We start from the raw sequence: 16,733 nt of genomic DNA, 5'->3' as shown, positions 1-16,733 counted from the left end.
CATTTAGTCAAATTTATAAGAGGTACCCCCTCAAATCCACTGTTTCACTGTGACTTCTACAGATGTAAAGAAATGTCTATAAAATTGAAAAGACGCCATCAAATGTCCCCAAATTCACAGACAATTAGCATTAGGGTGTGCTCGTTAAAGATCACGTGCCTAACAGCGTGTGCGTCTACCGCGTACTGCAATTATCCCCTGTAGACGGCGCGACAAGCCTTCAACACGGGTAACAATTCTGTTTTGTGGAATATTGTCCCATTCTTTTTAAAACAAGTTGGGGGAGTTGGTCCACGTTTTTATGGGGTTGGTTCTCCTTTGCATTGCACACTCCAATTCATGTCACAGTTGATTAGTAAGTTTAATATCAGGGCTCAAAGATGGTGGTTCCATCCTTAGAGCATTGTGTTTTTCCACAAACACTTGCCAGGCGAGAGGTGTGAGCAAGTGTGCAGTCATGATAAAGCCTGGAATTAACCCCAAAGTCAGTTCTTGAAGATGGAATGAGATATCAGCTGAGAATGCTACGTACAGTGATCCCACAGGCACCTGAACCTGGCCATCCATCACTGGAAGGAAGTCTATTTTGATGCAGAATCAAATTATTTCTTGTATCCCATCGATGGTCAAAGAGGGTCCATAGACATGTTAAAAAATGCCTCTTGGAAGGGTGTGTGTAGGATAATATCGCCTGAGGTGTTAGATCAGTCCGCATTTGGAGAACATTCCAAGCCCATGGTATTAGTACAGTGTTCCTTTTGGAACAAAACGTAACAGGGGCATTTTAATGTAACATTCTCAACAGAAATCTCACTCCATTTGCAAGAGGTGACCTCAGGGATGCTACTGGCTTCATTGTGACAACGCACTTGCTCACAGCTCTCGTCTGGCAAACGATTTGTTGCAGAAACACAGGGGTCTGAGGATTGGCCAACAGTCTTTGGGTCCTGATATTAATCCTACTGAACACCTGTGGCATGAATTGGAATATGCACTGCAGAGGAGAACCAATTCCCAAATAATCTTGACCAAATCCGCCACGCTCTTTAGGATGGATGGGACAATATCCCACATAACAGAATTGTTACCCATGTTGAAGGCTTGTCTACAGGAGATAATTGCAGTACGCGGTAGACGCACACGCTGTTAGGCACGTGATCTTTAACGAGCACACCCTAATGCTAATTGTCTGTGAATTTGGGGACATTTGATGGCGTCTTTTCAATTTTATTGACATTTCTTTACATCTGCAGAAGTCACAGTGAAACAGTGGATTTGAGGGGGTACCTCTTATAAATTTGACTAAATGGTATAAAATATGTATATTTTCACGACTATTTTGTATTTTTTTAAACCATTAATCATGTTAGACACGGTATCTGTAATAAAAAGCACTATTTCTAACAATTTACAGCTGTGAGGTGATCATTTGTAAATAAAAGTACATAGAAATGAGGTGGGACAACCTTTTTGACCAATGCTGTACAGTATATTAGTTTATTTACTGTTGTTCTACAAGAAAAAATGAAAATAAAAAAAATATTCTATGAATCATTGTGTTCGCCGGGACATAACGTAAATTCTATAGACAGACTATACGTGAATGTGTGCTATCTAATGATTACTTCCATTTTTGTTATACTTTTAATAAACGCTTCCTCAACTTCTTTGCAGTTTAACTAAACCTCTGTTTACTATGCGTCAGGCATGAAATTTGTGCTATACTGAAAAAAATACTTATGATACATATTACATTAAATATAATTCAAAGCTTTCAGGGTTTTTTCTGCTTTTCATCACGAGATCACAAAAATAAATTTATAAACAAGCATTTATACAAGAAAAACATTAAAGAATTGTCTAAGAACTGTATACTACCTGCCTGTTTCAAAGTCATTGATGAAAGTGTCCAGTTCCTGTTCACTGGATTCCCCTTGTGTCCCGTATAAAGTGACCAAGACATCTCCGTCTGTTCCTGCACCAAAGTTATCTCCAGTCTTTACGCGTATTGTATATGTTTGGTCTCCTGCATATAAAAAGTTTAATGTATAAAGCGATCTCAAAAATGTTAGTTTTCTCAATTTTGTGTCAGGTTTGCTTAGTGGTTTAGTCATTATAAATTCTAATAAAATGTGTGTATATTTAACCGGATACATATCTTTGAATATCTAGTACACAAATCAATGTTTGGCCCTGGTAGAGGGTATGCGTTGGTATTTATGCAAAAAATGGGGACATTTCAGTAAAAATTAGGTCTCTGTGTTATGTAAGTATCTTTATCACCAAAACTTCCTTTAATGCTTTGCCAGGAAGCAATGTATCTACACGAAGAGTGCATCCAATCAACGCTGAAGCCAGGAGGCACAAAGACACGCCCCCTCTCCTTCCTTTTCTTTCAAAAACAGACATAATTAGCTAAATAAGACAAAACCAAGCATATAAGTCATTTCTTTGTCTTAGATATCAAATTGAAATTATCCTCGTCTAGTGTCTCATGCATATAACCCCCACCCTTTCTTTCAAAAACAGACATATTTAGCTAAACAAGACAAAACCAAGCATGTTATTCATTTCTTTGTCTTAGATATCAAATTGAAATTATCCTCGTCTACTGTTTCATGCATTTACCCCCCCCCCCCTTCTTTCAAAAACAGCCATAATTAGCTAAACAAGACAAAACCAAGCATATTAGTCATTTCTTTGTCTTAGATATCAAATTGAAATTATCCTCGTCTAGTGTCTCATGCATATAACCCCCACCCTTTCTTTCAAAAACAGACATAATTAGCTAAACAAGACAAAACCAAGCATATTATTAATTTCTTTGTCTTACATATCAAATTAAAAGTATCCTCGTCTACTGTGTCATGCATTACCCCCCACCCCCACCCCCCCCCCCCCCACCCCCCCGCTCCCGCGACACACCCACACACAGAGAGCAGTAAAATCCTGATGCTGCCTTTTTGGTTTTCAGCGTTTAAGGAGAATGACGTAGAAACACTATTTATTATATAACGTTACTCGAGTGGTTACATTACCTTTTTTCCCTGTCAAATGTTTTGGTTCCATTTCCTTGCAGTTTTTCCGGAAGTGCACCGGAGCGCGAGTCAGAACAATTGGTTACGTAAACCTATACTTCTGATCAGCGTAACCCTGATTGTTTTTATATGCCCATTTTAATGTATTAAAATACACTACGAGTGATAGTCACAAGCGTACGCGGGTACGAGAACTTGAAATGTAGGCCATATTTAATAAAGTATTGTTGTCGGTATTTGAACCAACAGTGACGATGAAACACCGATAGTGGTACTTAAATTCATGTTAATTAATGAGGTACTTATTACAACATGTCACAGTGTTAAAATTGCTACATGCGGGTATAGTCTTATCTGCTCGTGCCCCTCTAAATGTCACATCATGGTGAACTTAAAAAAACAAATGAATAAACAATTGATGAAAACAAAGGATGTCACCCAGAGTAGAATTTCATCAGCTTTGTTTTGTTATAAGAACGAAGTAATTTTTCTTCATTCAACAGCTTAATGCTGAAATAGTGTTTTCCTCTTATATTTCGATTGCTATCCAGGTGAATGACCTCTATTCAGGGTTAACACTTAATATGGAATATTTTTATCATTGTTATTTTTGAGTGCAGACTAATTTTTTTGACTTTATTAAAAGTTTGTCATTGATTGATGAAAATATCCAGTCTTCTATTGTGAGACATTTTGGTCAGTAAGGGTCTCACCATCATTACTCTTATCATGATTAATACAGAGGAACCAATGGATTCCCTATGGCAGACAAACAGAACTTAGTACAATTCTCAACAGAATTACACATGTACTAATACATATCGTAATTAAGAAAATCTCCCTCTGTATCAAATACCTGCGTACAATCTTGACATACCTATAACTTGTGCCACCGCCAGACATACAAGCAGAAATACCCTATAACACAACATCATTTAGGCGATTCTTCATACCAAGCCCAGGTTCAGTTATATCATTGTGCTAAGTCTTAAGAAATGGTTTCATCCGGGTTCAATTAAAGGGATAATAACTCGTCGTTTTGGCCAAAAAATGAATTTTCCTGGAGTAAACAACAATTTTCCCATACTTACCAATGGTTAATGAATCCATTTCTACATTCAAAGTTAGTCCCTGTTTTTTTTTTTCTAAAAAGTTTTTTTTTTTGTTTTGTTTTAATCTCTTAAGAACGACTTAAGAGATAATAGAGTTTAGCCATCAATGGGGGTCACGTGGTCTAAAGGCAAGCTCAGATATCAGAATTATAGCTATAACCGCCGTTTGTGTGGTACAACAGAATATATTTTATTTCTATGAGTTGTTCACAATGTTTTTATTGTGAAATAAAGATCTCATACGAAGAGTTATTATTCCTTTAATGTGCAGACTTTCCACGTGACTAAGGCCTAATCAGTGAGGCCAAGTACAGTCTTATCGGCATTTTTTTAGCTAAACGAATGACTAGATCATGTCACCGGTAGATCCAATATTTTCCTCAGCGGGAAGTGGGAACTGGGGGTACGGGAAAACAATGATAATTTAACTGAAATATGAACGGCACAGGTTAACAAGATATGATTGGTTTTGTCACCCTTTGCTCGTTATGCTGCTTTTTATAAGGAAGAAGGAGGCGAAAGGATATCTCATAAGAACGCTACTGCGTGTTTCAGGGCTGTATACTGTAGTAGTAATTATAAATATTGCATTAAACGGTCTCGTTTATAGTATATTTCATTTTGTGTGCGACTATCGTCTTGCCTTTGTTATGTTTTATATTTGATAGCTTTTCGGCTTCCACTGCACATATATGTGCTAAACAAATTTGACCCTCTCGCTTAATCATTTATTTCTTTAGGGCAATTTCTATCACTTTTTATCTTTGGGGATGCTTGGATAACGTGCCCGACCTCTATGATACAATATGATATTCACTATATTTGACAAAGTGCAGCTCTATATACAATGTGTATCAGTATGTACCATGACCTGGCATATTAATGATTAACGTTATTTTACGTATCATTAACCAGAATCATAATGTTATAATTTTAGAATCATAATGTAAGCACTGATAGGTTTTTATCATCATCCCATTATTTCCAAAGAAAAGCACTGAGATGAGACACAAGCACATTAAAAAAATAAACTGATCATGAGTAACTGTCAAAATCACCTAAACCAAAGATTAAATTTTAATCTAAACTTTTGAAAAAATTATGGATAAATAAATTTATTTTTATTTTTTTTTTATTTTCTCTCTCCTACCCCACGATAAGTTCAAAGATCGTTTAAATAATGCATTTTTATTGAGATGGATATTTTTGTTGAATATAAATATACAAAGTATAAACAAATCCATTCCACACAGAAGAAATCTAGAGCAAAATGAAAATCGATAACAGTTCTATCATACAAATAAAAAATAAAAATTATAGATTTCAGTTTGCCTAGTTATTCCAATTCTGCTTATCTCTAAGGTACATTCAGTTTGATATGCTTGTATGTTTCTGACTTACAAATTTTTACTTTAAATCTAATTTACTTTTATTATTTGTGAAAGAGAATTTGTAGAAGTTATCATGAAATAAGGCACCTCACTTTGGTTGATGAGCGAAGGCGTGCCTGCCTCGGTGGCCCCACTCTCTAGTAGTAATCCATCAGTCGTGATAATAACAGTCACTGAGGTCCTAGTGATTTCAACGATATCAACTGTCGCTGAGGTTTCTTGTTGCTTCATTGAAGCCCTGAATCCTAAATTGGACTCGTGACTCTAGCGGATCCTAGATTTTGTTCAGGGGTACACATGTAGGTAGAGAGGAAAAATCTTTGCTTCTTTTTGTTTTGCTAATCTAAGTTGGTCAAGAATGGTAATTTTACTGAACTATGAACGGCAGAAGGATGACAGATGTGGTTAGTTTTGTATATATTCGCCAGTCATGACTTTAGTAGACGGGAAAAGGTGGACAAGGGGGTTCTTCGCAAGTTAAGGAATGACGCGTGACTGCTGCAGATCTGCCATCGCATTATCGGGTATCATACAGACAGCGGCAATCAATCATAATTTATTCAATAAGCTGTTCCATTAGACGATGACAACGTTGTCGTACTGTTTTCCCCCTTAATTGTGTATCACTAAATTGCCTTCCTTTTTATGCTTTATATGTATTAAATGACGTTTTCAGCTTCCGTTGTTCATGTAAATCAGTAAATAATGTGGCCCTGTTGAGGATACCTTTAGCTCTCTCACTTATTTTATTTGTAATATTTCTATCACTTATTTCATTTGTTAAATGTCTATTATTTTTTTTCTATTTATGCCCTTTTAATTGCTCGTTTCAAAGTCGTCAATCACTGAGAATTTCATTCTTGCCATCCATAAAAGAACACGCAGTCACAAATGACATATATGTCATTCAGTTAAGGGCACGGATTTATAGCAATGAAAAAAGTTTTTTTTGTTCCTCATTTGCAAGGCGTAGGAAACATATTTTACATACATTTTGGGGAGACCTTTGTCATTCATGTGAACATTTTATGGAGGCATACCTAAATCATTGTTGAACATTATTTCTGCTAATGACTTGTAACTTGGACAAAATAGTATAAAATAGATTGTCTGCAACTTATTTGAATTGTATATGAAACGGGTAAAATCATGCCCAGCTTATCCCCGGTTGGAGTTTTCAATCTTTATATACGAAACAGTTACTTGTACCGAAGACCTGCAAGGCATGATCGACAACAAGGGAGTGAATTACAACATGGTGCCAGCGTTTGTTGTTAACATTTTTTGTTTATGTTTTAAGAGCCTTTTATAACTGTGTTGTAATAAAATAAGCGTTTAAGCGCCACTGGTAGCTTTTCTGGTGAGGGTAGTATGCTTGAGAGAGACATGACTTCACCAAAAACGTTGCTGTTACGTCCCCAACTTGAATTAGACAATTCGCCCAATGTATATTTGATGCGACGGCATCATCACATAACATGACAACTTTTATTTCGGTATTATCTGCGCAGATAAGGAAAAATCATAATGTTCCGAAGTCCCCTGTGTGATTGTGTTTTAGATGTTCTTTTACATACTAAACAATATGTGAAAATCGATACAATCCCATTTTGAATACAGACATGCACTTTCACCTTGTTTATAATGCACATTAATGCACACACTTTTGGTCGGGTGAATAGAGGGCATTTTAATGAAGCTTGCTTACGATATAAAAAGATCTTGATAACGCCTAGTCTACGTGTCACGGCTCTATAACCTGGTCCATTCGATGGCATCTTTAGTGAACTGGTATATGCAGCGATTTGATCTCGTATGTTGGCAAAACGAAAATGATTGTAGTCTACCATACCACGTCAATTTTGATTTTGGTTGTGTAGCTGTTAAACAGGTTTAAAATTTTAAGTTGTTCCAATTTAGGTGTTCAATTGTACAGTAGTTGAATTATTATCATTCAAGAATTGGAAAAACGATAGAAATGTTACATGGAGCCCAATACGTATGAACAAGCAAATTCATAAAGGACATGTCAAATAGTTGCATCGAATAGGGTATAAATTGCATCTTTTGAAATAAAACTTCGTTGAAATACAAGAGAAAAACAAAAGTCATTTTCCCAATATATTTAATACAAGAAATGAATGAACAATAATAAAATATGTTAAAACTCAAATACTGTCCATTAGATGATGAAATACAAAAATTCACAAAACGATCTAGGTACAAAAATCAACTTCTGCATACGTTAGAATAAAATAAACTGTTAAAAACATGTATTAAAAGTTGAAACGACAAAGAGCTTAAAAATACGGTAGTAGGAATGTGCTATCCGTTACAAGTATGTATCTAGAAACATGACGGCCACTCTGTCGAACTCAGTTCGTTTCTTATCGATCTTAGTAACGGCGGCGTTTTGGCTTCGTGTGTTTCCCGCCTTTAGTGCGGTGAGCAGGGGAAGGGGCGTGGCCGTGAGAATGATGAGAATGGTGTGAACGGTGGGAATGTGGCGATCGTGGAGTCAAAGCATCAGGGGTTTCGTGCAAGTGAGATTCCCATCCGCCGGCAGTGTTTGGTAGAGGAGCATTTGGAGATCCAGGGCTGTGGAAGTGGAGGTGAGTGTGAGGGCTGCGGTGTGGACTACGGTGAGGACTGCGGTGAGGACTGCGGTGAGGACTACGGTGAGGACTGCGATGTGGGCTGCGATGTGGTCCGTGAGCGCCATTATCAGGGCCGTGATGGTCTCCCTCAGGGCCGTGGTTGTGAGGATGAGTGTGGCCCACTGGAAAAACAAGATGCAATGTTACAAATGGCATATGCTTTGGAATTGTCGCCGTCCACCTTTTACCGACCATCGACAAATATACACGTGTCATAATCAATGTTATTCGGACAGATTAGACAATGTTTGAAACGTTCAGAGATTTTACTGAGGTCTTTGAATTTTGACAATGAACAGTCAAGTTGAGATGAACTTACCAACAAACGGGTTATAACAGCACTCGTAAAGAACATTTAGAACGACCGAAGGGGGGTTCTTCAGTCCACATGGATAGATAGTAGCACATTTGTCTTCATTGTCACATTTATTTGTCAGAGAAGACCTGATGCCGTCAAAATCTTGACAATTTGTATCATTGTAGCAGTTGACTACTCTGTGAATCTGGAATTGTAAAATGGTGATACAAACTCATCTCAGAATAGAAATACGAGGTATAAAAATTATTATGGTAAAATTTCAGAAAGTACTAGGGTTAGTACTTTGGAGACAAACTAGATTTCGGTGGTAACGAAATAAACTTTTTTCAATAGATAAATTTTTAGGATAAATTATCCCCGTAATATCTAAATTATCCAGTAATATTCTTGGGCATTAAAGATGATATATTATCACAGCTAAACAGAGCTAAGAAAAGACTAGGTTAAATGACTAAAACTAATGACGCATAAAATGCATGCAGTTAACTCAGAGTGGATGGAAAAGAAGGAGCCGAAATAATTACGGTCGGTTGAAACTTGGGTCAAAATCACATGAAACTTACCCTTAAGAGACTGTCAAAGTCGTTGTGGCAGGAGATAAAAAGTGTCCCGGGCTTAGAGCAGTCGAAGTGTACGTGATGCCTCGTAGCTGTAAATAAAAACAGGATTGAAGTCAATGAAATATAAAAAATAGAAGTTAAATAGAAGTGTAACATTATCACGGTGTCGAGCTAGCTTTTTAATTTTTGAATTGTATACAATCACCAAAACAACCGACAGGAAGAAAAAAGGAAACTAACTAATGCATATGGTATTGAGATAATCAAGACCAGATAATTAACCGACATTCGTCACAAATATGATTTAGGGTCACAATTTATCAGATTATTTTTAATCCTGACACTCAACCGGGATCATTTTAAAGTACATACCATAGCAACAGTGGCCATTGCAGGGCCTCGTCTCTACAGTTCCCACACCATTGGAGCACTTCTGCGGATTCAAACATCGACGAGTCCTCCTTCGTTCACCGCCTCCACAGGGCACAGAACAATTAGTCCACGCAGTCCACACGGTATAGGGAAGGCCTGAATAATAATTTAACGTACGGATGTCTTAATGTGCATCAAAAATAGTTATAGACTTAAAAATACTATCCATATTCCATGTGGAGGGTAATTAATGTAAAAGTGATATCATGCTCATAATAGGACCAAGTAGTGCCTTATAGCATATTGGGTTCACGTAAAAGTTGCATCATGTTTGACAGTAGAATACGAAATCTGAAGTCATTTCGACCAGTTCATGAAAACTGGTCTCTCGATGCCTTGAAATAAAAAGTAGAAATAAGAGTCTGGACCTACAGAACATGAGTGAACACTATTGTCAAAAAATCAGAAAATCGCAGAGAAAATCGCATATAAAAAAACATACCGGGTTCACTATCAGGGTCGCCTAATTTGGTCAAATTGCCAGCCACACACTCGACCAAAGCAAGGTTCAGGTCGGCAATGTCCACGTAGACGTCATTTGGTGGCAAAACAATGCCCTGCACTTCCTCTACCGCATCCGAGGCATTAAAAGCTGGTCCAACGCCGATTCCTTTGGCCCACAGAATGCCGGCATCGTGAGTCTGCAAGTACAAAAACGACCAAGTAAATTTATGTAAATAACTAAAAACTACGTCAGCCATTTTGACGATTTTCATTTTAACTATGTTACCGTGCGATTTCAATATCTCAGTTCATCAATCTTTATGAAGAAATCTTTCAAAAAATTATCTCATACAAGACATTGCAATGTCTATTGAGCAAATCATGTCAATTTGTACACAATTAAAAAGGCGCCGAAAATCAATTTCATAACTCTGAGGGTAAACTTACCCCATTTGCCTCAGAGATGGTTTTTTTAGGGTTCGTCGACTTGCCAAAACTAATGTAGACTGCAAGGTTTGGAGTCCATGGGCGACCACCTTCATCTTCGTTGTAGATGGTGTCGCTGTATTAAAAATGTTTTCTTGTCGTGAATTGAGATTTGACGTAAAGGAAGGTTAAAAATAATAATGATCATAATGTTTATTGACCACTTAATGTGTACATTATTTGACATTTGCTGGCTCCCTAATCTACGCTGAGTAGTATTTAAGCATGTATACAAAATATGATTTTTAATATTAAATACAAAGATCAAAGATGTTAATATCCGTTTTGATCTCGGGTGGTTAGAAGTGACTGGTCAAGTTTAATTTTGTGACTTACAGTAAAAACTATACTTACTTAAGCAGCACTAAAGCATTATGTGTGTCTCTATCTCCTCCCATATAACTCAATCCATCCACCAACTGCATCAGCCTGTTGATGTCAAATGTGTCGTTCAAATAAATTTCTATCTTGGATTTACCGGAAACCTGGATTACACCAAATCTGGTGTGGTTTTCTCCGACAGTAAAAGCTTGCATGATTCGCTTCAAAAACTCCAGCTCCAGACGGAAATTGGATTGCCCGACGCCTTCAGATCCATCGATGACGAAAACGATGTCGCTGTCGCCCACAGGTCCCACTAAAACAAGAAATGACACCTGGTTAGAACAAATTTTCTTGGTAGCCACATCAAAATTAATCGATTGTTATGTATTAAAAACCTGAAATTGTGTGGGTACTGTGGACAGGAACCTGTGTAAATAATCGACATTTAATTTGAACGTAATATACCGTACTTACGATTGCAAAGACCAGTTTCTTCCTGTGTGTCAAAAACGCCTCTACCAGCGCAGCTACCAGCCTAGAAAACAAAGGATTAGTATTTATACTGCACATATAACGAACCGTTTGAAATATATTTATGATTATTATTACATGCTGTCGATTTTCTTTGAATTTTTAGCGATAGGGGAGACCGGGGCTAAGTGGACCTCGGGACTAGTTGGACCCCGGGGTAAGTTGGCCCCCAATCAAGTATTTTTAATAAAGTTACTTTAAGATTTTAAATTATTTCATTTGGACTCACTGCTGACGCTTTCTTTGTACTATTGGACACGATCATTTTACAAAATGATGTGATCAATTCTTTTACCCCATAGTTACTTTTTCGTAAATTGAAGGGGGGGCAACTTACCCCGGGGTCCAACTAGCCCCAGTCTCTCCTAATATAGAACTTCACACCTGGATCTGGAAATGTTTTGACTGAATACTTACACTATAGAATCTTCTACGAGTTCTTCGGTTATTTTCGTCACACTCCGACCACTTTCCCCACGGGAAAACATCTAAAAGCAGTGATTTATATTATTTGCATTGATCTTATTAATTAAATAGTGTTTTATTATCTTTGCACTTTATTTATGTCTGTGCACTGTTTACTGTAATTAAGTAGACATGCTTACTTGTAGATTAAATCATTCTTGATGTTATATAATGTTTAAACTATTGACTTCACTGTTAGTCAAAACCCACTTACTTTCTCTACAAGTGACAACTATTTCTACGTCTGTTCCAGAGGTTGCGGTGACGTTCCTATCTGGGGTGCATGTTCCGGCTTCAACATCTATCAGAGGTCTTGGAGCACCAACAGAAGGACTGTGGGAATAAAGAAATCAATGAATTGCCCTTTTCAGAAGGACTGTGGGAATAAAGAAATCAATGAATTGCCCTTTTCCAAATAGTCTGATGAAAACAGGCGCAGGACAAATATATTAATTACACGACGTTAAGATCTGGTTAGCCGAGCTGCAGGTAAAAAGTTGAGGGTAAGCGATAAAAATTCACCCATCCAAGTAATTTAAAGAACATGTACAACTTTGTATTAATTTTTTTTTTTACATTTCAAGACAATTTAATTTTGACGGTGAAACTAAGACACTTACTCAGTTTCATTGGTAAATATGGTACACCCTATCATCTCCGGAGCCACCATGCCGTCAGGACATGAGACCACTGGTCGAAGGGAGTCGGGGGTAGAAGCATCTGGGTCAGGGGTCACTTCGTTGTAGCGTATCTCAGCAACTGTGGCGTCCACACAAGTGAGCACAGACTGCAACGAAAAAAAAAATTCGCGTTCAGATCGATAGATGTCGCTGGTTTTGTGTATATTCTGCTCTCCTAACATGACTGGAAATATCTTGAAAAATCAAACACGCCGAAAATGTTGCTGTGGCAGTAAAGTATTATGGATATAGAAAATACTACTTTTGGACACCGCCTCTACACTTTTTTTTCTTTTCTTTATAACTTGGTAAAAAGGTTCTTATGCAAAGAACTTCAATGAAATTTTGCTTCAAACGTATGCTCACAATCACATCATCACTAACCGCCCCATCAATCGTAGGTTCAGCTACGCACTTCAGTTTCCCTGTATTGCCGTCGTTATCACGGTACAACCTCGGCACACAGGCAAATGAAGTATCTCTGTTGATGCAGTCACATTGTATGGGAACCCAACCGTTTGGACATTCAGTGTTTTCCGTGACAACTGGAGACAATATATATTGTATAAAAAGCCAATTATTTATTGGTTCATACATCAATTCGGAGGGGGGGGGGAGGATGTAAAAATAAGACACTTTGACATTCGGTATTCGGTGACAACTGGAGACGTAGATGTGACAAGTTTATATATCATTATCAATCAAACAAAAACACTGAGGAATGAGCTTTATCGAAAACATTTATCTTAAAACCTAAGTGATTGAGACTGAAACATTAAGGGGCCTTATCTAAAACACCGGCTTTCAGAAACTTACCAATCGCTCCATTTTTCTCTCCTTTTACTCCGCTGTGGTATTCAACACTCAAATAACCAGGTTCCTTAGTGCGATATTTTTCCTCCATTATCGCCCCTCTGTCACTTCTACCGACACAGGAAAATTGGGGTTTCCCCTTCTTATGACCATCACGCTTTTGTCGATGTAAATGGAGGTGATCATCGATGTTCCTTTTGCGACGTCTTAAAATACCCTCGTCTCCACCGAGGTCAGGTAGTCCTGGCGGGGTTGTTGAAGGTGATGTTGGCGGCGGTGTTGGTGGTAGTGTTGGCGGCGGTGTTGTTTTTGGCGGTGGTGTTTTTAGCGGTGGTGTGGTCGTCGTCGTGGGCGTGGTGGTAGTGGTGGTGGGCGTGGTCGTCGTCGTGGGCGTGGTAGTAGTGGTAGGCGTGGTCGTCGTCGTGGGCGTGGTAGTAGTTGTTGTGGGAGTAGTTGGTGGAACAGGTATCTTCTTTATGAATGTATAGGCCATACAACCCGGCTCCTAAAATTTTACGATTTAAGCATCACTTGCAAACCTACAGAGTCCGTTTAAATGAACAGAGCAATGCATTTGGACGAGGACAATGGACATCCAAGCTAGGCAATGATACTTGCGCTATCTTTAAAGATGACATACACGAAACATGCAAAATATGCAGAACGTCTATCCTGCTTACCCCGCTACACTGCAACGCACATTCCTCTTCTGATTTTATGCTACCGAAATCAAAAATGTCGACTCCGTCAGGCGACTCGTCTGGCACAGTCAAGTGGTCCGGCCATCTTGTGTAATCGTAATATGGATACTGCGTGCCTGAAATAAGTAGAGCGCATACTATACATAAGAAATTGGTTTTTACCATATTTCTAAGAAAAATATGCGATCAAATCTAAATACTTCTATCAGTAGGATACTGAAATTGGTAATGTTTATGCTATAAGCACATCGGATCTGTCCGCTTTTATTCTGTGTTGCCCGGTACCATGGTCCTTGAATATTTAATCACCAGATATTTTTCTAGTTCTGCCCTTGGAGATTTTTCACAAAAACAGTTTCGTGCGTCATCAAACAGCAGACTTCTGTATAGAGTAATTCTGTGTTTGTCGTGACGAAATTATGACCAAGGCCTATCAGTGAAGACCAGACTGACATAAGCGTGGACGAAGAACAACAGAAAAATGCCAAATACACGCTGCAGATACTGGACAGTCGCTCTTTGCTATAAAACACACGGGAAAAGTCTTAAAATTGATAAAATCCCGACTTACCAGAGACATAAGCGACAGTCAAACAGATCAACAAGATCACTTGGTTTGTCCCCATTACTGTGACGCCAACAGTGAATTTGCTGTAAATTAAAAATAGAAAAGTGAATACAAGCAGGATTAAAGGTTGAAGAAAAAAAACCCACCTTTCTCAAAATTCTCAAGAAATGCTCGAATAAATAACCTGGATACAACATGAGATAATAAGAAGACCAGTTCCTCTCCAAGCTCAACTTACCCCCTAAACTGTCCTGCGTCCAACTTGCGATAGAGAAACTGCTGGAAAAATCTGAACTGAGTACAGAATTGTGCGAAGCCTCACCTTATATACCTGTCGTTTGTAACTTCTGTCAGAGAGAGATGGGTCCATTACCAGAGACAGGGGATAAAGGTTGACTGTGACGGAGATGTTATGAGCATATTGACATCTTGTAATTGAGTTTTTTTTCTCACTGGAAGGAGTGTCACCAGGTAAACGAAAATAATGAAGCGAAACAGAGTTTTAGTGAAAAAATTCTTCAACATTTTGATACCTTTATTTCACAATCATCCCTTCTCAACAAAATGGGGCGACACAATCATGATAGTTTTTGCAGTACACCTTGGCCTTGGTTGTTCGGCAAGGTGATACTTTGGCCCAGTTATGAACAGATGGTTTCTCCATTGGAGGATTTAGAGGGGGGTCAGGGGGGGCTGACTCCTCCTTCGAAATAAGAATTTTGACTAGCTGAATCATAGTTCTAAACTGTACTAAATAGCACCGTAAGCCCTCTAAAATTCCAAAGCTTTCGGGGGCCTTCAGCGGGCCCCTAACCCCAGGCTAAGTCTGTGTGTGTGTGTGTGTGTGTGTGTGGGGGGGGGGGGGGGGGGGGAGGGAGGTCGGCTTTGCATCCGCGGACCCCCCTTCAAATAATCCAAGATCCGCCCCTGCATCTCCCTATGCATTATTAAGAGGAAGGGAGTTTCAACATTTGGGTCATTGATGACGTGTCATCAGACTGAGATGTTTGCTCAAAATTGGCAAGTCGGCAAGACACTACAAGCCTGTTTTTTTATTCATTTATTTATTTTTTTTGTCTTTTTTCGCAGCAACCTTTATGTGATTTGGCATTTTGTTATGATAGACATACAGTGTCATTTTTTATTTATTTATTTTTTTTGGGGGGGGCTGCCCCCCAATCCCCTTCGATTTCTGAAAAAATCACACCAATGGTCCCCTCTAGGAAATTATAATTTTGACTAGCTGAATTATGCTACTTCTAAACTCTACCAATGGCACCGTTTGCCCTCTAAAATACCAATTCGGGGCCCTTCAGCGGGCCTCAGACCCTACGCCAAGGGGGGTGGGGGTCGGCTTCGCATCCGCGGACCCCTCCCCCCCCCCCCTTATAATCCTGGATCCGCCTCTGACATATGTATGACGGTTTAACATATAAAGCCAAAGGGCCGTGAAGTTGAAAGAGGGCACTGAAGTCGGCAAAACTTTTAGGTGGAATAGACATCCACTTTTTGTCCATTTTAAATTGGAAATATCGTAAATTAAAAGGTGATGAAAACCCCGGATATAGATTTTTACCAAAAAATTATTTTTAAGAATTCAGCTAGTTTATATAAACCTTCAGAACCTTATAACTGATGCAATGTCCAAGTTGATAAAGAATTTTTATCTAATGATTGGCCGGTTCAGAAATTATTATCCATATCACGAAATGTGCACATTCCTCTCACTTCTTCTTACTCTCATAGCACCAGTTTATAATTTTTTTAAATTTACAATCTTCAAGAAATATTTCTTTTACTTGCCTGTTTTTTGAGGGATTGCCAAATTATTTCAAAATCTTAACATGTTTAACCATCTACCAAACTTCATTGGTACTCGGGTGATTCACCTGTGAGACAATTTTGTAGCAAAGCGATGAACCCCTGTGTAATACCTATATGCTTACCACGTCACTTTCTCACATTCAGTGTCCAAGAATCCCCAAACTCCAGATCCATACACTTAGACCCCATTCCCATAGATTTTAGATCGACCTATCCCTGTGGGGAGTGTCACTTGATAACTGTCAGCTTAGCCGGCTTAGGCGTCTGTCCCGCCTACTAAAAGCTGTAAGGGGGTAATTAAATATGGTGCGCGCTCGGCGGACTACAATTTAGCGTGAACCCCCAGGGAGTTAGGTCGATCTAAATCTAAATCTCTGGATAGATCTAA

At 38.5% G+C, this 16,733-nt stretch overlaps 2 protein-coding genes across 2 annotated transcripts; both read right to left on the bottom strand.

Annotated features, from left to right (window-relative positions):
* Positions 1 to 1,859: 1,859 nt before the first annotated feature.
* LOC147761341 (arachidonate 12-lipoxygenase, 12R-type-like) lies at positions 1,860 to 4,428 on the bottom strand. The gene is made up of 2 exons (XM_087015832.1): positions 3,916 to 4,428; positions 1,860 to 2,026 (listed from the first exon to the last, which is right to left on the bottom strand). The coding sequence occupies exons 1-2, from the start codon at positions 3,971 to 3,973 to the stop codon at positions 1,875 to 1,877; spliced, it is 210 nt and encodes a 69-aa protein (XP_086871958.1). The 5' UTR covers positions 3,974 to 4,428; the 3' UTR covers positions 1,860 to 1,874.
* A 3,221-nt stretch (positions 4,429 to 7,649) lies between these two features.
* LOC106180916 (uncharacterized) lies at positions 7,650 to 14,858 on the bottom strand. The gene is made up of 16 exons (XM_013565090.2): positions 14,760 to 14,858; positions 14,525 to 14,604; positions 13,933 to 14,069; positions 13,256 to 13,757; positions 12,806 to 12,984; positions 12,380 to 12,546; positions 11,974 to 12,092; positions 11,712 to 11,782; positions 11,238 to 11,298; positions 10,794 to 11,076; positions 10,401 to 10,515; positions 9,952 to 10,150; positions 9,450 to 9,605; positions 9,081 to 9,166; positions 8,518 to 8,701; positions 7,650 to 8,320 (listed from the first exon to the last, which is right to left on the bottom strand). The coding sequence occupies exons 2-16, from the start codon at positions 14,577 to 14,579 to the stop codon at positions 7,938 to 7,940; spliced, it is 2,697 nt and encodes an 898-aa protein (XP_013420544.2). The 5' UTR covers positions 14,580 to 14,604; positions 14,760 to 14,858; the 3' UTR covers positions 7,650 to 7,937.
* Between the last annotated feature and the right edge of the window lie 1,875 nt (positions 14,859 to 16,733).

This window comes from Lingula anatina, chromosome 6 (genome assembly GCF_051362555.1).
Source record: "Lingula anatina isolate TDL-2025a chromosome 6, LinAna3.0, whole genome shotgun sequence".
NCBI lineage: Eukaryota > Metazoa > Brachiopoda > Lingulata > Lingulida > Lingulidae > Lingula > Lingula anatina.
This window is presented reverse-complemented; position numbering and strand designations above follow the sequence as displayed.